Source organism: Hippocampus comes, unplaced genomic scaffold, assembly GCF_001891065.2.
Source record: "Hippocampus comes isolate QL1 unplaced genomic scaffold, H_comes_QL1_v1.1 scaffold429, whole genome shotgun sequence".
NCBI lineage: Eukaryota > Metazoa > Chordata > Actinopteri > Syngnathiformes > Syngnathidae > Hippocampus > Hippocampus comes.
In genome coordinates this window covers 349,756-370,574 of record NW_017808402.1, presented here as the reverse complement: position 1 = coordinate 370,574, position 20,819 = coordinate 349,756, and the positions used below count along the sequence as shown (strand labels likewise).

The window sequence follows — 20,819 nt, the reverse complement described above, 5'->3', positions numbered from 1 at the left end:
ACACTGGCACGTATGAGCCGAGAAGCATCCCAAGTATCAAATGATCTGCAAACATTGCAAAACTGAGGGGAAAAATGTATTCTGAATTGCTGCATTCCGAGATTACGTTGTCACATTTTGATCGTGTTTAACAGCACGTTCTGACTTTCTAATCCGAGACGGAGGACGTGCACCAACTCTGTCACGACGTCGAAGGAGGTGCGCGGCATCAGAAATTTGCTCTAATTCAAGAATCCTTGTGGTCTTCAGGGGCCGCGCGAGATTACGTTTCATGGTGATATGGTTTGATCAAGAACTCCGCCTTGACACAGTCAAAGGTGTGATTTAGAACGGCTGCTGTAATTGTCAATGAGAGGAAAAAGAAGCTATCCCACGGTGGGATACACTGCGGTCACAGTACAATCGTGAATGTAAACCTTTACCTACAAAGAAGGCCATCAATCAAGATCCCTGAGGAGTTTTTTTTTTGGTCTTTCCACCTATCAGGAAAGCCACCTCCTCTCCCTCGTCGTCGAGGATAATCAGACTGCTTGTCAGGTCTGTCTTCCACTCACGTCCGGGTTGCAGGGTCCTTCTCCAAGTGTCGGCTCCAATTTATCCACCTTGGCCTTTGAGTCAAAGTATGCATACGCGCACAAAGCCCTGTGGAAACAGGCTTGGGAGGGGCGGCGGGGCATTCACACACATGTCATGGGCAACAAACGACAAGTTGAGGACTCTTGAATGGAATAGCACCTGAATCCTGACACTTGCTGTGATGAGGTGTGATGCTGGCCGTGAGTGGCTGAAGGTTTGCATTGTTCGTGGAGCTTCTTTTACTACCACGGCAGGACAAGGTTGGTGAGCAACTCCAAACAGTTTTCCTCAAAGCAGTCTCCTCTTCTTCAGCCATCCGAAACTCAGCACAGTCACCTCTCAACTGGGTGCACTTTTGTCCAATTTAATTGCAATGAGACAATTCACCACTCCAGCTCTCCCCTCGACCGCGGTTCTGATTAGGATGATGAGCAGAGGAGTTAATAAGCTTATTAATTACCTGTGTAGGAGACAAACCGGTTCCCACCGCAAACTCCCCCCTCCCCCATCCCAGCCCCTCCTTCCCCTCCATCCTCCCTCCCTCCCCACACACTAACAACGCACTGTCATCCTTGCCCAACTGTCTTCAAGGTCGCTCTGCTTTTAACAGTGCTGGCTTTGCTAAAGGAATCTCTCAAGTCACACGGTAATGAGCTTAATTAGAATAACTCAAGGTCGGGCAGGAGGACGGCGACGTGTCGACAGAGGAGCATAAAAAGAACCAAGACCAAAATAAAAGGAAACCTATTCTGCTGAGAGTGGGTTTAATGAAATGATGCAGCGTGTCATGGTTGATCACTGCACATAAAGGTGAAGTCTTGTCAGAAGCTCAACACGGATCTGTCTCTCGTTTTTTTTTTTTAATTGGAGACACGAGTGGAATCCGAAGGAGAGTTGAATATAGCACAGACCTCCACCATGGCGTAACAATCTCCTTTAAAGGATGCATGATGTGAATTTTTTTTTTCTGCCTCCAACTGCAGGCTCTGCTTGAGTGCGTTTGCCTGTCCCTATGGCTGGTGTTTTGCTAATGATAGTAAAGTTTCCAACAAAAATGACTGCAGCTCTGCTTACCTTTTGGCTTTGACACAGTACTGCATTTCAGACCATGTCGTAATTTGGCCTGAAAGCGGCGCATCTCCGCCCAGCCAAGCTACCATGTCGTGGCCAGAAAAATTTGCTGTGTGGAGTGGTTATCATTTCCTGTACATTTACCAAACTGTGATGTCACAATCCAACCAAATTCTGAAACTGATCCACTGCTCACACCAACCTCCGCTATCATGACGACAGGACGGAATGAGTGGTTTTGGGACTAGCCCCCCCTAATGTGACATGCAAGTTAAAAAAAAACAAAACAAAACCTTTGCTTTCCCCTCACCAAAACTCACAACAAATCTTTGTATGTATTTCTCAATACATTTTAAAAATATTGCAAAGTAAAAGTTCAAGTAGATTGAGAATACATTTAACAAATATTAAAGATATTTTTCAACATCCACAATTTCAAAATGTCAATCACTTATTTTGTCATTGCCATCATATTTTATCATTTGACAACTGACGGTTTGCTATTTCAGTTCTTTCTTTTTAGTTTGGTCTGGATATTTGTGTAGAGGGTGGCACACAAGGAGCAAAGAGAGAAAGTCATGAGTGCCAAATGGGAGGAAAGGACAGCGGGATAATGAAAAAAAAAACCCAAAACAAAACACTTGAAGCTCAGAGGAGAAGCCTCTGAGGAGTATATTTGACGAGTATTTCAACCTGCTTGTGTTCAGTGGAGACTTTGTTAAGCAAGAAAAAAACCGAAAAGGGGGCGGGGGAAAGGGTATCTTTTTCGGACTATGTGACCATGACAGATTCAGGCCAAGGTGTACTATGGCTGCACTTCCTCTCCTTTTATTTGTCTTTTCAAAAAGAGACTTGGCATGAAAAGGTTATTTCTCATCACATCTCTCTCTTTCAAGGGTAAACGGGTTGTGAGGCCAGTGCCTAAACAGGAGGGGCCTTTTTTTTTTTTTTTTAAACACTGCAGAAAGTAGAATTTCCTTCTATTATGTTGCCAGTGTGAAGGTAACCTTAACGGTCCCTCCCGCCTTTATCTCCATCGGTGTGTACCCTCCTCTTTTCATTGTATCAAAAAGACACGCTCACTTAAAGGGGAAATCCAATCACACGGGACAGGACAGTTCACGGATTGGTAGGAAATAAGCGAGTGAAATAAAATGGGCAAAATCAGCAAAAAAATAAATAAATAAAATAAAAGCCTCTAATCAAAACTGCTGCTGGCTGAGCAGTGGAGCAATAAGCAGTGACAAATTGAATTGCAGTCTTTTCATGCCACATGTGTCATCGGGCCTCTAAAAAGAGAGCGAGAGAGGGAAAAAAAGGACAAGTTACTGAGGCTGCGAGATGGTGTGTGTCGTCAGCAGAAAAGGTGACAGGTCATGAATTCTGTTTTCGGCTGCAGAAGGAAAAAGCACCATTCAAGAGAGGGTGAACGAAAGCGCAGCTACCTTCGCCTAAAATACATAAATAAATAAATAATGATAATGTGCTGTATATTTTATGAGAAATATTTTTTTTTCAAAAAAAGGACTTGCGGAGAAACGCAGAGGATGGGAGCAGACCGAACACGGACGCACATAACATTGCGGAGCGATCCCATCAGTTATTAATGACATTGTCTCCACATAATGCCGGATCATCTTTAACAAGCACAAGTGACTTGTTTACGACACAGACAGCTGTGGCGGTTTCTGACATGTGAATACACCTCACAGGGCGGCATAAAACGCTTTTTCTATAATGTATCTGTCTATTGCGTCATCAGATGCTGGTACAAATATGAATCCTTATGGTCTTTTAAAGCATTTACGTAATCAATGTTTGTGCTTTACGTTCTTTTAGTAACCTACTGTTTATTTCATAGCTTGGCTTTTAAATGTCGTAGAATGTTTTGCCCGTAAATGCCTTTGTTGTCATTTTAACTGTGAAGCACATTGAGTTACCTTATGTATGAACTACGCTGTATAAATAAAGCTGCCTTGCCAATTGACAAAAGTCATGTGCGGTACATGCAGATGTTCTATGTCTTCTTTCTCAAACAGTGTCATTTCATGCACTTTTACGGATCTGCATGTACCGTACTTCCATTGTTGTTGATCCTCCTATGTCTGTCTCTGTGACTTTTGCCAACTTTACGCTATTCTATTCTCACACTTGCAGTCGCCTATGGGCTAAAATGAGCAGTACACAAAATTCACAACATGAGAAAGGTCAAGAAAGCGTTGATGCCAGTGTACGTGTGTGTACTTGTGCTTATGCATGTAATAGAAAGTAAATTTGAATAAGGCCTGGAGGGAGTCTAAATGATAATTCGTTCTCACTTGGCGCGCTGCTTTAAAACACGCCCGGGGGCTGTCGAAACCGCAACCCAACCGTCTAATCGGATCGAAATGCAACTTTTTTTAGCGATGACACAGCGTGTTTGGGCTGGAGAACGTGTCGCATGGGCAAATGAAAAACACACTTGATGTGCTTTTGGAAACTGCTTGAGGCCGGTTGGTGGGAAACCTTCGGCGCATGGGCGAGAACCTTTGTCACAGCTACGGAAAGACTTCTGGCTGGAGCTGATCCCAGCGGACTTTAAGTGAGAGCTGGGGTACAGTGTGCCCTGCAACCAAAAAGTCAGAGAACCCCTGATTTAGAGTCTTCAATGGTGCCTGTTTGGGGATTTGGGAGGAAGCCGCAATCCTGGAAGAAAACCCACTCCACGTGATTTCAACCGCAGGTAGCTGTGAGGCAGATGAGCGAACCAATAATGCACCACGCTGCCAGCTAAAAAAAAAAAAAAAAACACGAAGACTCACAATGCAACATTGACACACACACACAAAAAAAAGAAGAAAAAAAACAAACATTTGAATCATTACATGGTTCGTAGAAAAACAAAACTGAAATGGGCTATCGCTGGTTTAGGCCTGGCTAAGGTACCACAGCCTCACTCAAATTTAAGGAGGGTCGCGCACAAAGAAAAGCCAACAATGAGACAAAAATAAAATGAAGACTAAAACTGAAGGTGTCCGCGTTCCATTCCATTTGAACCATGTTAACCGAGAGCCTGTTGTATCTCATAAAGCTTTAAAGCGTGACCAAGTATTGCTACTGACAACCTTGGATGACTTCAACCACAAATGAGAGTGCTTCGTCTTTAAGCGTGCATGCTTGTGCATATTCATGCCTTGCGTTCATATTCAAAAGATAATTTGATGGCTAATGAAAGGATTAGAACATTTGGAGTAGATTCAGACATGAGCCCCGAGGCCAAACTTGTTTGAAATGATTGTTATTACAATGAGATCAACGTGTCTACATGGAGTAGTAAAAGTGCTGCGGCTTTCCGAAATGCCACATTTGGCCTGACGGCACTCCGGCACCACGGTCACTTTTCAACCGCAAATAAATGTAACGAGCAGGAAGTCATGGATTGAGGACTGGTTGATCACTTTCTGGGGAGAAATTTTGGAAACGGCTGTGTCGTGAATTAGCGGGGGCATTAGTCAGCTTGAACAACTGACCCGCAGGCAGTGTTTGATGCCGTTAACAGTGACAGATTGGCTGAGAGCGTCAGCGTACGTGCATGCTGACAAAATGCTCCAAGAAAGGAGCAGAAAGGAAGTCACAAGAAATCACATTTAAAACAGAATTAGAACGCATCGCAGCACTCCACTGCCAAGTTACTCCAGCACTGCACTACTGCCATCTGCTGCTGAGGAAACTGTATTGGACGAGTATCTTGGTTGATTTATAGTGACATGTTTTCAATGCAAATGAATAGAAACACATCATATTTGACCGGATACTGTTTGCATGGGGCCCAAACGTATTACCGTACTTCCAAAATAACAAATTCTAGCTGGCTGGCTATAATAAATCTAATTAGTGGGACTGCTTGCTCCGCGGCAGTCCCGTAGTACGTAATTCAATAAAAAAAAAAAAAAAGTATTACAAGGTTCAATTTGTCAAATGACGCAAAATAAATGCAACGCCTTTGTTTTTGCTCCCATTTTTCATGAGCTGAACTCCAAAAGCTCATTTCTCTCAAATGTGTGTAAGTGAGCACTTTTTTTCTGATGACTATAAGGTAGCAAAAGAGGCCTTTTGTGTCCTGGAAAAAGAATTTGAGCTTCATGTTCAGTTCATGAAAATGGGAGCTGTGATTACTCCTAATTAAGAATGGCCTGATGGCCACCACGGTCCGATGTTGGGCCACCCCCCTACCTATTGACACTAGCCTAGTCGAAATTTCGAAGTCACAAAACATTTTCAGCTGCTGAAAATGGCCCAAAAGAGCATTTTTGGTTTTAGACTGGAAGATAGCGCATTCTGCTCTAAGCAGTCCCTTGGGAACATGATATCCCGGGACTGCTCTCATATGATGTATCAAGAGACAACAAACAGGACATAGCGTGGCCATCGTTAACAATACTTTTTATTGTGGCTTGCTGTCAGATCAAAGCAGATAGCAAGGAGCATAATAAGTATTAGAATATTCCGTTTTGGAGGTTTGCCTTTGGAGGACGGACCAACCCCCCCCACTCCCCCCACTGACAAGGAATGCTACAAGACACCGTATCGTGAACGGTCACAACAATGGCTGCCATTGGCTTGTAGCGCATGGATTCCTTTGAAAGAACGTTGGCTGGTGTTGTACTCGACACCACCTGGACCGGCTTTGGCATCGCGAGCTAACGCGATTTCAGAAACATGAGCTGTAGTTCCGCAAATAGTGGCGACTCAACTGCAGATGCGGGTGAGGCCTGTAGTTGTACACATTTTTTGGAATTATACCCATCGATATTTTGGTCGTATGATTATTATCAAGCTAGACAAAAAGCGGTCAAGTCCTGTCTGTAGCTTCCTGGAACATCGGGATGCGCAACGCTGTGGTGCGACCAGCTCTTTAATACTGCCAAGGGAACTTGGCCAGACGCAAAGCTACTCACGTGAGGGAGTATTTACGTTCCTGGCTTGGTGCTGCTGTTTTGGTTGGCAACAGACTTGGAATTGGCTCAGCAGTTGGCTAATGTGAACAATAGCATCTGTGAACTGAGGTAATTACAGGTGTCTTATTTGACAGAGGTGTTGATTTGACAACGCAACGGTGGATAGAGCACAGAAAGACGGTAACGTGTTGTCGTAAATTTCTTTCAGCTGTCATGTTGACACGCCTTGGTAGGTGTGATCATTTTGGTTAATAACGCTTGTCCAAATGTGTTCAGCTGGGAACTCTTTTGTGCATGTGTGAACAACAGCATCCGTGAACTGAGGTAAGAACAGTTACCACCCATTTATTTTTCCGAATGGGAAAACGAGGGCACCGATTTGAGGCGAGCATTTATTTGTGGATGATGCCACGGTGAGTAATTGGGCACAATTTATTTGATGGACGGCCACTATTTGAGGAAATATGTTAAAGTCACCCCAAATTTCCTTCTTGAGCTGAGAGACTGTTTCCCCTGGTAGATGCTGCTGTTTTGGGGAGCGAAAGCGTGAACTCTTTCATGTCTGTGTAAGATCTGAGGTATTTGCAGTTATGACCCGTTTTTTTTTTTTCCCCTCCTGGTGGGAAAAGGCAGACATTTGTTTGTCAATTCATTTTGAAGCAGACGACGCAGATGGACGGCCACTATTTGAGGAAATACGGTAGGTAATACAAGCACAAATGTCCATTTGATGAACATTTCGGGAGCGACTTCGACACAGTTGAAGTCTCGTTATGTTTCAAGTTTGACAACTCTACAGTATATTTCTGGTAATGTCGTTAGTTTGAAGAAAAACACCCACAAACATGATTATCTTCTCTGGGTTATTATGTACACAAGTGTGATGATTACGATTAGAGTGAGATCCACTTTTGAAGTGCAGTACGCGAGCAAAAGCTTTTAGCTTATTCCAATAAGGAGGGAAGAAGACGGCGTTGTGATTTTCAATCACACCGACGTTTGTTTTGGTGGAGAGAAGCTTTACAGGCTTGGAAAATGAGGTTAGATGAGGGGGAAAAAAAGAGCAACGAGAGCAGCATCGAGTTGAACAAAGACATGATGGATAGTCCTCGCTTTGTTCTACTAATAAAAAAAAAGGTATAAATAGAACATCCTGTTTGGAGTGAGCGCGGATATGATGCAAGAAAATCTCTTGAAGCTTACACACACACACGCACACTCCCACACACACACACGCACACGCACGCGCACATCTGGTGCACTTCTTCACTATCTTGAGCCACCATCGTTGGATTTCCTGAGATTCCAGGTGTCCCTCAGGGCTTTGCAAATTCCAACATTGGCCAAATGATTTGATCAATCGACTCTTAGAGGTCGGACGACAGCACCAGAGAAAAGAGAGAGGAAAAAAAAACAAAACAAAAAAACAAAAAACAGGCACATTCATATCCATGCAGACGAGATCGTTGAAAGCGTCTCTCAGACCTGACCTGCAGGCACTTCATCACCATTCAGCATTAAAATAAAAGCATGAGGCGGGAAAAAAATAATACTCAATCAAAACGATTAAATGGGTGAGGTATCCTTTAGATAATTCTAAGGAATTTAGGCTTGTTAATACCACCTTGGAATGCACTACTTCTTGATATAGCTTTATATTTATATATAGATGTATATATTTATATATGTACTGTATACTATATTGCTGTTAACATAAGCAGAATAACTTTCGATAAATATGGCAGCCTCTTTCCCGCCAGAGGCACCTCGAGTCAACTTCAGAACCCAAATGTCTCATCAGCCGCCCCCGAGGAGGTAGACCCCCACTTTTTTTTTTTTTTAAGTATTTAGATTAAAACTCAATCGACATCACCAGCTTTTTGGTCACTCTTCATCCACAGTTTCCCTTTTTGGATCCTTGTCTTTCTGTTCCGCCACTTGTATGGCGGAGCTGGGGAGGGCCTCAGGAGCGGCCTTCACGGAGGAGTCTTGTTGCTCCACCATTCTTTGGGTGGATGCCTCTTCCTGACAATGAGGAAGCACCAACAATTGTCAAATTCAACATTTTTAGATCATTTTCATATGCCTACTGCCCATTTCAGCAGTGACTTACCTGCTCTGAGAAACGTTGATTGACCTGATCGGTGAACTCTTGCATCTCCGCCTCTTCGCCGTTGGAGTGGCAGCTTGGACTCGGGACCTCAATGCCGTGGCTTTCCAAAATGGCAGCTTCTACACAAACATAAAAGTAAATGTAGGATGTTTCCAGCGGCTTGTTCCTCGTTCCCATATGACACGCTCACCGATATTGGCTCGCCGCTTCATCTCCTTGCGGCGGTTAGCGAACCAGTTGTACACCTTTAATGCCGTCACACGCTCAAACTCAGACAGTTTGCAACCTGAACACAACAGAGAATAAGAAATGTTTATAAAAATGATAAGAATTGCATGTGCCCTGCGAGTTCTACGTGTCTAATTGTGCCCCTACGGAGACATCTTTCACTGTATAAATATTCTCATTCACAAAAGTTCAAATCTATTTTGGCACCTGGTTTCTGGATGACCGAGTTGCAGGCGTTGGCGATCTCCTCCCGCTTTGCCTCATCGGGGTACTGGTTCTCCACAAAAAAGCTGGAGGAGCGATGGCGATGGTTAAAATCGCGCGGCTGCTCTTTGGCCATGGTATTGAGGGGGAACATTAAGCCACACAAACACAGAACTCAAGTGTCCTCAGAGACTGAAATGTTGTCTGATTGGAACAACCCTTGTAGTTTGAGTTCTCTGGGTCATCTTGTCATGAAACTGACACATGCACGCACGCACGCACGCACGCACGCACATCCGCCCTTGGTTCTAAAACAGCTCAGCGGGAGAGGGCCCCGTGTGGTCTTATTACCGTGAGTGCCTCTAGTACTTACTGCACGCGTCTAATGGACAAATCAATTGGGCACAGTAGGTGGGACTGTTGGGGGGAAGGGTGGGGGCGGAGTGGCATGCTATTTTGTCAGCATCCTGCCGGCCGGCCGAGAAAGAAGACGAGTTCATTCCAGAGAAGCAGGGGTAATAAAAACTGCGCAATAAAGTCAGCGTCATGCTCCCAAATGTGCACGGTATGCTATTTGCCGGTACGAATTTGAAAACAAGGATAGATTTGTTCTTGGGCTGTTTGTAGTCATGTCACATCGTGCCTCTCACCTCTCCATGATGGACTGGCACTCCTTCCTCCAGGTGAAGCGGCTTCCTCGACGCAACCTCAGGGGCGCCCCGACTATCGCCGGCCTGTCAGCCATGATACCCGTCCGCCAGTCAGGTTCCTCCTTCACCATTGACCGCATCGATAAAGTTGCGCCTGTAGGAGAGGGGTTACGTAGTCGTCATTATGCAGAGCAGACATGCTGAGGTAAATTATACCTCACAACTAACAAGAAATCCACACAAAAAAAAAAGGAATATTACATTAAAAACCACATTTTTACCACAAAAACAAGGTAGAGATTGGCCTTCTGTGTAATCTGCATAGTAGATGCCGCAAGATGGCAGCAAAGCAATATTTTTGTCGAAATGAAGCTCCTCAACTCATGGCGACACAGTTCTTTGGCATATGTGAGTGGGTTTGCAGTCCTGAGTTTTCAATCGAACCACTGAAATAAACGCAACACTCAACATTCTAACTGACTGAGATGCACCTGTAAAATCACAACTCAAATTAGCTCACAAAGAGCTGGAAAATCAGACTGATTGATTGATTCATTCCTCAAAGAATTGCCCAACATATGGGAAACACGAGTCTCCTTTGGTGATGCCGTCAAAGTGCAAGTCCGCGTTTGGCGACTGGAGAGGAAGGGGGAGGGTCCAGGGTTACCTGGCTGGGCTGCGGTGGCGGCGGCAGTGTACCACGGCAACAAGTGCATCAGCAGCTCTCTCTGCCTGCTCCACACGGGGTTGGAGTTTGGGTTGAGGTTGGTGTTGGGGTTGGGGAGGCAGCCACTTGCCCCCGCCGCCAGCCCGTCTCTGTCCCCTCCCCTGGCCCTGGGGCTCACGCTGTGCTGGCTTTCGTTCCACCTCAGCCCTTCAGTCAGGGTAAGATTGTAGACGTCAGTTTGGGCAAACGGATTTTGCATTGCGCCGTGTTGTGCAATCAGCCAATGAGAATTTGCTGCCGCCTTTTCATTTTGCCGCGTCAGCCGAGCGAGTAGAAGCTTTAATCGGAAGCAAAGCGCCGTGGCCGCGTTGGATCGGAACCACTGCGGAGGATCAGTGTTGTTATTGTTAGTCTCGGCCCGTCTCGGGAGGGAAAACCAGCACCAGAGCGGCTCCAGCATGAGAACTACAGCAAAGCTTCCAGGGTGAAGCGGGTTGAGATTTGAAAGCAAAGATGACGGGAGGAAGAAGCACCGCGCGTGTCAAGTCTATTTTGGGGCATGACCAGCCCAATCAAAGCTATGTGTGTCATCTTGCGCATGCAGGAGGAAGTAGGACTGTGGGAGCACGCGTTCCTTTAAATCTCAGTTGGACCGACCAGAAGCTTCCCTGTCTCTCGCAAACCCTCACCTGGGTTATTTCTCTCCAGCAGATACCAGCGGTAAAAAGCTCTGCGTTTGGAGTCGCTCATCTCCAGGCCCTGCTGCAGCAACCACTGCGAGATGTAACTCTGACTAATACCTGAGTAAAGAAGGCAAACAACATCATGCATTGAAAAATCAACACAATTACAATGTCAAACTCTGAGCATTTTGGGGAACAAATATTTTTAGCATTTCTTTCACGTCATCTCAGATTCTTCTACAGTGGAACCGCCAAAGTCAAATGCATGAAATGGGAGATATGATGGAAAATCGACTGCCAAAGAAACAATATGTCAAAGCGTAAAAGGTAAGAGGAACTGCATTGAATTGGCTTCAAAAAAGCAGCAGATGCCTGTTTTTTGGTGACTTGTCAAAGTAGAGGGGTGCCAATTTGAGTTTGGTAAAGAGTCCACTGCAAATCACTGTATATCTCCTTTCACGTTTAAAAAAAAAAAAAAAGGTCTGACGATTCTTCTTCATTGGTTCGTAAAATAAAAGAGTGTGCCATTTCCATTGTAGTCCGTGCTTACCTGTAACTTGTCCCACAATTGCCTGAGAGATCCGTCGGTTGTTGAGGAAGGTTTTGATCTCCTCTTTTACTAGGTTGCTGTCCCTCCTGTGAAAGTTAAAAACAAATGATATGTCACGGCGCAGGAATTTTTGCACGGTGGTGGCTTGCTTCACTTATTCAGCGAAAAGTCTTCTTTCTTTTTTTCGTTCAGCTATCCCAGTACACCTGACCTGAATTAACGTGACTACACTTGTGGAGGAACAGCAGCAGCTCTGGGGAGCTCAAGTGCCATTACCTGATGTTATAATAGTCTGTCTTTGTCTGTGCATTTATTCTCTGCTATCCATCCTCACTCGGTGCTAATTCACGCTTGACCTTCCTCACCTCATGTATTCCTCCACCTTCTCTTCCAGGTCCCACTCCTCCTCCCCGACCATGTCGTAGCTGAACGAGCGCTGCACAGCCACGCTGGTGGGGTACAGGGGAGGAGGTGAGGCCTCAAAGCTGTTGCTTGGGGACAGCGCGGCACCGTCTAGCCCCGAGGTCTGCGTGGTGGCCGAGGTGAGGGAGAGAGAGGAGGTGGACGACGAAGAGGACGGCGCCGGGGCGGAGGCAGTGGCGAGTGTATTGTTGCCGTTGTTGTTATTGGAAGGGGCCGGGTGGGAGTCACAGTGAGGCGGGCGCTGGTCCGGGTCGAGCCTCTCCAGAGACTCCAAGGCATGGACGATCTGGGGTTTGGTCATGCCGGAGAGGCGCAGACGCTGCAGGAGGTCGATCTGCTCGATGGTGTAGCGTGGCTCCACCCCGCAGCACTCCGTTCTGACATCTGCACAAGAGTTAAACATACACCACAGCATTAGGTACACCTGCGCAGCTGTCTGAAATGCAAACGTTCGCCACCCAATCACAGGGCACAAACTGACAAACTGACGAGTCTTCAATGAACCTGACATACGTTTTTGGGATGTGGGAGGTGGCTGGAGTACCTGGAAAAATCTACGACAGCATGGTGAGAGCAAGAAACTCCATACGAGAAGGATGGAGCAAACCCAGAAACCGCATAATAGACGTTATAACAACTAGTCCATTTTTATGAAGTGCTCATAGTAGAATCACATTTTTTCATCGCTCATTGATTCAATGAGATGACCATAAAAGGTGAAACATCTCTGAGTATGATGAATTGCAGTGTTCTAAAGTTGAGACTTCCTTAACAAGTGTCAACAAAGACAACTCGGTGCACTGAATTCAGTATAATTGGACATCTATTGAGGGACAATAAGTTTCAAATTATTGATCTGACTCATGAACCCCGGGCCCACCGCGAACTTACCTGATGGAGGGGGCGACACGGAGAGGCGCCCCGGGAGTGGCTCCGTGCTTCGGGTCGCAGCGGGGACACACCAGTGTCGCATGGCTCCGCTCGGCAAAGACTTCCGCTCTGCTTGGACCTCCTACATACAGTAGCCGTGCCGCAGTGGTTAAGCGGCTATTAGCAGGCTGCAGACCAAAAGCTTCAAGATGACTTGCCGGAAGACTAATTCGGCTAAGCTAACGCCGCTAACTCAGTCTGGTTCCCTAGAGCCTGCTCGGAAACAATCGGTTAAGTTACACGTTATTGTTGGAATAAACTACGGAAGTCAAAGTAGTTTCGTCTCAAAATAAAAGCTCTTACTTGTCAATTTAAAGGGATCAATGAAATAAATGGCATTATATTTTGAAAAGTACAGGAAGCATTGTGTCCACGATTGTGTCTGTTGACGCCATAGACTGTCTAGTCGCGGCTAACTTATCTAAACTTCCACAATAGATGCTGGAAATTTATGATCCTAATACATTTAACAAGTGTCGCTACATCGAACGAAAATGATGTCTAGTCAAGTAACAAGCAGGAAGGGAGGCTGTTACCGGCGGGTTCGCTGCGTAGCTAGCACAGTTAGCTCGTCGCTAACTAGCACCGGGGTGGTCCCACGGAAGACGGCGTATCGCTTACCCCTCGGCGGCGGTGGACGGACAGTTGCCGCCGGCTGTCTGGACGTTGACCACTGCGAGCGGGAAAACCTGTCGACAAAAAAGGCTTCTGTTCCCCCCAAATTGCCCGACCTTTTTACAACCGGGTAAGGAGAACCCACCGCTGGGTCATGTTGTCTTTGGGCTATGCAGCAATACTGTATGCAAATACAGTAAAGGAGTCTCGATTTATGACCCCCCTTCACCCGACACCTCCGCCGTCAAGTACGTCTGGTTTATTATGACTTCCGGTTGAGCTGTAAACACAGCACTGTGTACCCACTTAGCTTCCATGCAAAAATACCATAAAGAAACACACTTTTAGGGCAAAAAAAAAATTCGGAAAACAGTTTACACTCAGAGGACATTTCCTTACATTCATCTGTACCCAAAGCAGGTCCATTGGAAACCTGTGACAAAATGAGAATTTATATCCATAGTAATGGACATAGTTGTACTATATGTCTAGCAGACCGTCATAAATCACACTGGACATTGGTCGTGAAAAGTTTATAACTATAAATTGTCTCGTTTGTAATACCTAAATTTCACAACGTGGTGGCGCTAGAGGCGAAGTTTTGTAAGGTTCCTTACGATATACAAAGCCTCAACAAAATATGAAAATGAAAAGAATAGATCTTTTAATTCGTAATCCTATTAGTGAAAAAAGTATCCATTTTTTTCAAACATGTTAATTACAAATATTGTCCCCCCTGGTGTCGTTAAAGCACAGCTTTGTGAGGTGCCTCTATTAATGTTTATGTATATCGGCATATCAGGCATCATTATTTCTTCAAAAGTTATAAAAAAACAGCATTGAAAATGAATCACGTTTACATTTTAATATATGGTTGAAATAAAGTATTTTGTATTAATTAATTTTGTGTTAATTGTAACGTTAAAAAATATATTTCAAGTAATACAAATAGACCGTGCCAAATTCCAATCAAGTTCTCTATTTCATTCATGAATTAAATCCTGTCATCCGGAAGTAGTTTGACAAGAAAGATGACCTTTTACACTGAAATGTAATTCAAGTAGAATTAGTTTTTTTATCGTCATCATCAATATCATAATTAATTTGCATTTTAGCAGTTTGTTGATTTTTTTTTTTTAGTGTACAGCGAGCTTTTTTTGAAACCACTAAAAGACAGGTGTGCCGTCAACAAGCACACTTGTGCTCAGCTGTGACTTAATTAAACAGACAATGACGAATTACCATCGTAGCTTCCAAAATAAAATTAGCGACTTTACATAGAATTAATAAACCACTTTAAAAGTGTTTGTTAGTCCACTCCCAAACTATGTCTGAAAATTTAAACTGTAAACAAGCATGTCAGGACTTTCAGAAAACTCAGTACATTTATAAACACCTTTTCCGGAAAAATACAATATTTTATTTTGAAGATTACCTCTGTCAACATGCTTAGGTTGCCTGACTGGCATGTAGGACTTGTTCAGTTGGAAGTGGGGAGAGGACATGCGGTCCTTCTTTTAACGCTTCAACCTGTAAGTCAACGTAAACGAATGGTGACCTGATCGAGATGGCCAGAACAGGTAACTGACCTCACATGGTGTTGATCAGTTTTACTGTTTATCGATATTTTAAGTCAATATCAAATTTTGTGACAGGGTGTGAACGTGGTGTGGCTAAAGGGAATGAAGTTTGTGGGAACAACTACACCTTTTAAGTAATGCCGTTCACTACTTATAAGGAAAATGTCAAAATATAGGTGTACTTCAAGAATCGCCTTAATTATTGTATTGCTTTCATGAGGTTTTATGTACATTAAAGTGGCATAATAGACGGAAGTATCAAAAAGCCCATTGCCACGAATGAGCATGTTCAGCTTGATGATCAATAAAATGGCTTCCAAAATGTTATCGGCAACCCCCCCAAAAAACTGACCTACAACCCATGTTGGGCACTCTCGAACCCATCTGGTCCAGCTGGTGGTTATAATCTTTGTGCTCGATTTTTCTTTTCAGGGCCATTTTGTCAGTCCGAGCCGACATTGTGATCATCAATGATTAATGCGAGCGACGTTTGTACGTGTGTTTGACCTGGCTCGCGTGTCTCCGATCGATACAAGAGCGGGACGTTGAACCGTGGACGCAGCGCCCGATGTAACCCGATCCAAACACGGTTTTCTCCGCAGGGGTGTGTTGCGCCAGCCTGGAGGAGCCCGCGGCCCTGATGAAGATGGGCCTCAGCATGGTGCTCGTGGGCCACGTCAACTTCCTGTTGGGAGCGCTGGTGCACGGCGTGGTGCTCCGGCACATCAACCTCCACAAGCAGGCTCGTGCCATGGAGTACGCCATCTCCAATGTGGTGGCACTTGCATCTGGACTGATGGTGAGTGTTTTCTGTAGTACTGTCATACGCACTGGGAACACCAAAACTATGACAGGAACCGGGACTCATTATACCCCCTCAAAAGTTTGTAATTGCCTTACAGTAGAAACTGTACAGAGATCACAAACAAACATCTTTCAAACTCATTTTACATCATTACCTTTTGATTATCTGATTCAGGAAAATGCAGCATTTCATGACCTTTTCACCTAATTTCAATGCCATTTTGAGTTGGCGACGAAACGGTTTCTCAAGCTTTGAACTTCTCAAATGTTTCGTCATGTTGCAAATGGATTATTGCCACAGTTTCATTCCTCTTTGTACCTTTGCTCTCCGCCATGTTAATAAAACGTACTGTGGTGAGATCTGAACTTTATTATTTTTTTGGTTACTGCAGGGAATTGTCGTTGGCATTCTGGCTATCGTCTTGTCTAAAAACAAGAAAAGCCCAGGCCTGGTGAGTACTATCACTCTCTATTTTTTGAGTCCCGAAAGGGAAAATATGTAGACTGGGAAGTATGTTTCTTATGTTTGGACATGTTACGCCGTTGTGATTTCCAGGTAGTCTGTTTTGTCTAACAACACCAGAGTTTTCTTGACACGTCAAGTACAAATGTTGTTTTTCAGAACTGTGAAATGTACTACTGACTGGAAAATTGTCCGCTTGTGGTTTTCAAAAAACCCAGCGGCTAAATAGCTTCCGTGAATCATCTCTTGGGAGTGATAAAAGCCGCAGAACGATTAACCCACGAAAGTTCCTCAGAAAATTATAGAATTTTTCCAATCCTATTTTATTTTTATTTTTTTTAATGAAACTAATTCTGTGATTCATAATAGGAGAAACTTTCCCCGCCGCGGATGTAGACGAGTGACGCATGTCCAAACCCTGTCGTCTTATAACGGCTCACTTTCCTACTCCCTGTTGTTGGCCCGCTCAGGCGAGACTGGCAAGGTTGCAGATACCAATGAATGAAACTCGCCTTGCTCAACCACTCCCTGTTTGCCTTTTGTTAGTCTGCACCAGAGTCAGCTGGGCCTCGAAGCGCCATCAGCTGCGTACCATCTCTTTTGTTAATCACGCGGCCGGCATGACGCACTGCTATCATCACTGCTAATTGAGTCTCCTGATAAATAACGCTGCTTGTGAATGCTATCAGATGTTTACCCACTGCACACCAACACAATAATAAACAGGAGAACCTATCCGCAATCGCTCGGTGGCGGTGGACTTTAGTAGAGGTGTCAATTTATCGCGTTAATTGCGAATAATTAATTACAATCATATTTAGCGCGTTATGTTTTTTAACGATCCATTTTTTGGGGGGTCATTTACTGAGTTGATTCTTACGAGTTTGCTTGTTAGCTAACCCTCCCATCGAACATGCTCACTTAAAAACAAACTCATGATCTAGCCGTGTGTTTATTTTTGCACTTTACATTTCAAAGAATTCTCAAAGTGCCAAAATGTTTTTGGTGCGTGTGTGTTTGTCCGTTATGTTTTTTAACGATCCATTTTTTGGGGGGTCTTTTACTGAGTTGATTCTTACTAGTTTGCTCGTTGGCTAACCCTCCCATCGAACAAGCTAACTTGAAAACAAACTCATGATCTAGCCATGTGTTTATTTTTGCACTTTACATTTCACTGCCGCTTCCCTGATGCCATCGGCTACTCCAGCATCACCAACGAGTGTCCTTTTGACCCCACGCGCATCTATGTGAGTGAGTTGGCGCACACTGTGACTAAAATCACGATTGCTAAGTAAAAGTAGCAAAAAGTTATTCGCCTGGCCAAACTGACTACTTTGCTAGCCGATTAACTCGTAAGATATCAAGCTAATCCTATTAAAGGGGAAGGCAATAATTTTCTTGACAATATGTTCTCTTTGCCCCCATTAGGTTGAACACGCCATTCTGATTCATACTGCGTTTGTGAAATATGCTTTAAGCAGAAAAATCCATCTCAGAGGGTGGCCATTCTGTTACTTGCTGTCAACTGAAAATGCCATCGCAGTTCATGTTCAATAAACAACAACAGTGTACAAGTGCTCAGGTAACACCTGTCATAGCTTACTTGTTTTCTGGATTTGGTCATGTGACTATCGCAAGCTGAGCCTAGAAGCATTGTGATGCCATTTTTACTCAACAGCAGGGAACAAAATGGCCCCACCCCGAAATGGATAAAAACGGGTGGAGTTTTTCTGCGTAATTCATATTCCACAAACGCAATATTAATTGGAATACGGTCTTTAGACGAGTGGGATTGCATAGAACGTATTGTAAACAAAATGTTTGACTTGACTTCACCTTAAATTAACTAAAATAGTGAGTTAGGCGTATTATCCAGCTCGTTTGCTGGCTGACCAACGAGCATGCAAAGTACAGTAGCTTTAAAGGATTTCTTATCACATGACTTAGCTACTTTTCAGACGTGTTCAGCTCTGGATGTTTTATTCATAGACGTCTTAAATAAAATCGCAGACTAGGTGTGTAAGCTGTGCATCGCATCAACAACCTCACTTAAGTGGATGCACTCAAGCCTCAGATTGAACCTCACACGGCGCAGCTGCTAACAGTCGGATGCTCCCCCCCCTCCCCACCCCATTAGAGTACCACTCTGATCCTTTGGGTGCCTCTCATCGTGACTTGTGTGATCCAGCTGATCTTTTCCGCCCGCTGCCTTTCCGTGTGCGTCTCCTTCCTGGGTTTGCCCTGCTGGCCGCACAGGAAGCGGCCCCGAGAGGTCCGAGCCGTCATCAAAGCGATGAGGCCGCTGGAGGAACCGGTTGAATCTCGTGTCAGCAAAGCGAAACAGCAGAAAGAAACTCCCCCTCCGCTTCCCCCCAAGCGCTACACCGAAGCTCCGAGGAGCTCCAGTGAACCCAGAAGACCGGTGTCACAAACGGCCAGGCAGCAGCGCCGGCAGCCTCCCCCGCCGTACTACAGGAGCCTCCCCCCCGCGGAGAGGCGGCCTGTTGCTGTTCGCCAGCAGCCTCGCTGGGAAAGGTCACGGAGCCCTGATGCTGCGCAAGGGAGCCAGCAGCCAATGCTGGAACAGCGCCACCTATTGGAGAGAGGCGCTCTGGAACGATCCAGTTTCTGGATTTAGTTGAAATGATGCCGACCGCTTTTTATTTCACAGTGGACCTAAACTTCAACCATAGACATAATGGCCACTTCTTGAGGTATACTTACACCATCTGTTGCGACCCAATACAAACAGTGCCCCCCCCCCCCCTCCCCATCAAAACTGAACTTTTCTTTTGACATTTCTCATACACTTCTCATTAGACGGTGCAGTTGTTCCTAACGTTGTGGTCTGTAAGTGTGTCAGTATTAGGGATGGGTGATTTAAGGGATCACGAAGCATTGATTGGATTGTTTGGAATTGCTGGACTAATCACGTCTTCAAGGAAATGAGTCAAACTGGCCCGCAACAAAGCAAAGGTGCTGTTGATTTATTCCAATAATTTGCTGTTGACTAGTACAACATGGAAGCATGGGAAGCCAAGCTATATCACAAATGGTCAACATTTATCAATATGCACCACTATATCATTTAGAACTAATTATGATACATGTATTTTTTTAATTTCCGCTATTTTAAAATGTTAAAGGAATGATTAAACTATGGTTGGAGCTCAAAGAAGCTTTCCAGTCTTTGCGCCTGACAAAAAAAAAAGTACCTCGTGAGGGTGTGTCTTCACCACCATTATGTGCGTTTGTGTATCTAGCTACTATTTTATTTATGCCCTTTTCAAAATAAAAAATTGAGACACGGGCTGCTGTGTTTACTTTTTGTAGAAAGCGTTGATTGTAATGCTACACGCGTGGTAATATTTGCTGACAGTGACCTGACAGGTAGGACTGGTTACACGCGCACACACATACACGCCCATCCACACTTGTTTCTGGAACAATTTGCAAACATTTTTTCACCCCTTTTTATCAAGGTGGCATGTAACATAATGCTTTTGTCATTGTATTTTTGTATTTGTTTTCTCAAAATGTTTTGATACTTTTGGAATCTCTTCCTGGCAAAATGGAGTCTTCATCAAATTACACCTATTTATATACTTCTTCTGCAATCAAGCAGGTCTAAAACTGACAGTGTCATTAAAAATGGTAATGAAAAAAATAACTGGTCCTTAATGAGTGAGACTGAAGTTCATTTATGTGTGATCCTGTCAATTTTGCCACATTGTCACAGGGCCTGAAGTTCAATTCAACCTTTTTTTGTTTTGTTTAATAACTTGTTTGAAAAGAAACAATGCACGAGGTCATCGTTTGTATCCTAATTTTAATTAGAACCATAAATGACAGAAGAGTCCACGCGTGCAGTTTTGAAACAAGTATATCGATATTGGTAATTCAGGTCCAATAGAACAAATCCTCACATGATTGTTTTTTTTTTCCCATGCAACAGAAAAGTTAGGAAGGATGCCCTTGCAGTGCAACGGCTCAATCGGAAGGAAGGAATAATTCATCCAACACAAGTTAGCAAGTTCATGTGAGGCAGTGACCATCGAAAACATTGTTGTTCCTTATCCTACCAGCAAGAGGCAGTGACGCTACATACCAAAAGCAAAAAAACAAAACAAAACATTGTTTGTTTTTGGGCGGAGGCTGGAACAAATAAATGGCAGTTCCATTCATTTCAATGGGGAAACCTGATTTGAGTGTGGTCATGGCACAAATTCTGGTGCAACAAGTTAGAGTTTGACTTGGCAGTCCAAAAAAAAAAAAATTAAATCACACACAACATGCGGAAATGTGAAATGCTTAATATGCTTAAA

At 44.3% G+C, this 20,819-nt stretch overlaps 2 protein-coding genes across 6 annotated transcripts; one reads left to right on the top strand and one right to left on the bottom strand.

The window, feature by feature from the left end:
* Window positions 1-6,050: 6,050 nt before the first annotated feature.
* On the bottom strand, window positions 6,051-14,317 carry LOC109508276 (homeobox-containing protein 1). 5 transcript variants are annotated; one of them, XM_019858164.1, is made up of 11 exons: window positions 13,654-14,316; window positions 12,994-13,114; window positions 12,045-12,486; window positions 11,680-11,765; window positions 11,136-11,246; window positions 10,447-10,653; window positions 9,780-9,933; window positions 9,133-9,215; window positions 8,888-8,983; window positions 8,698-8,813; window positions 6,051-8,609 (listed from the first exon to the last, which is right to left on the bottom strand). In XM_019858164.1, exons 2-11 carry the CDS (start codon window positions 13,073-13,075, stop codon window positions 8,469-8,471), a joined length of 1,518 nt encoding a protein of 505 aa, XP_019713723.1. In that variant the 5' UTR covers window positions 13,076-13,114; window positions 13,654-14,316; the 3' UTR covers window positions 6,051-8,468. The 5 variants fall into 5 exon arrangements, with proteins under 5 accessions (XP_019713723.1, XP_019713721.1, XP_019713720.1 ...); XM_019858162.1 differs by having other exon boundaries at window positions 8,698-8,816; window positions 12,994-13,245; window positions 13,654-14,313; XM_019858161.1 differs by having other exon boundaries at window positions 8,698-8,816; window positions 13,654-14,312.
* A 240-nt stretch (window positions 14,318-14,557) lies between these two features.
* On the top strand, window positions 14,558-20,178 carry LOC109508258 (transmembrane protein 54-like). The gene is made up of 6 exons (XM_019858138.1): window positions 14,558-15,227; window positions 15,830-16,026; window positions 16,424-16,530; window positions 16,965-16,978; window positions 17,638-17,741; window positions 18,632-20,178. Exons 1-6 carry the CDS (start codon window positions 15,215-15,217, stop codon window positions 19,130-19,132), a joined length of 936 nt encoding a protein of 311 aa, XP_019713697.1. The 5' UTR covers window positions 14,558-15,214; the 3' UTR covers window positions 19,133-20,178.
* The last annotated feature ends 641 nt before the right edge of the window (window positions 20,179-20,819 follow it).

What these genes read in the sequence shown, in the direction of transcription:
- LOC109508276 (XM_019858162.1), bottom strand. Translation starts at nt 13,075, where the DNA reads ATGCGACACTGGTGTGTCCCCGCTGCGACCCGAAGCACGGAGCCACTC. An exon ending in AATTGTGGGACAAGTTACAG is followed by an intron (nt 11,247 to 11,679) that starts GTAAGCACGGAC and finishes TTCTTTACTCAG; the next exon opens with GTATTAGTCAGAGTTACATC. An exon ending in GCTGGAGAGAAATAACCCAG is followed by an intron (nt 10,654 to 11,135) that starts GTGAGGGTTTGC and finishes CCCTGACTGAAG; the next exon opens with GGCTGAGGTGGAACGAAAGC.
- LOC109508258 (XM_019858138.1), top strand. An exon ending in CACTTGCATCTGGACTGATG is followed by an intron (nt 16,027 to 16,423) that starts GTGAGTGTTTTC and finishes TGGTTACTGCAG; the next exon opens with GGAATTGTCGTTGGCATTCT. An exon ending in TTGACCCCACGCGCATCTAT is followed by an intron (nt 17,742 to 18,631) that starts GTGAGTGAGTTG and finishes CCACCCCATTAG; the next exon opens with AGTACCACTCTGATCCTTTG.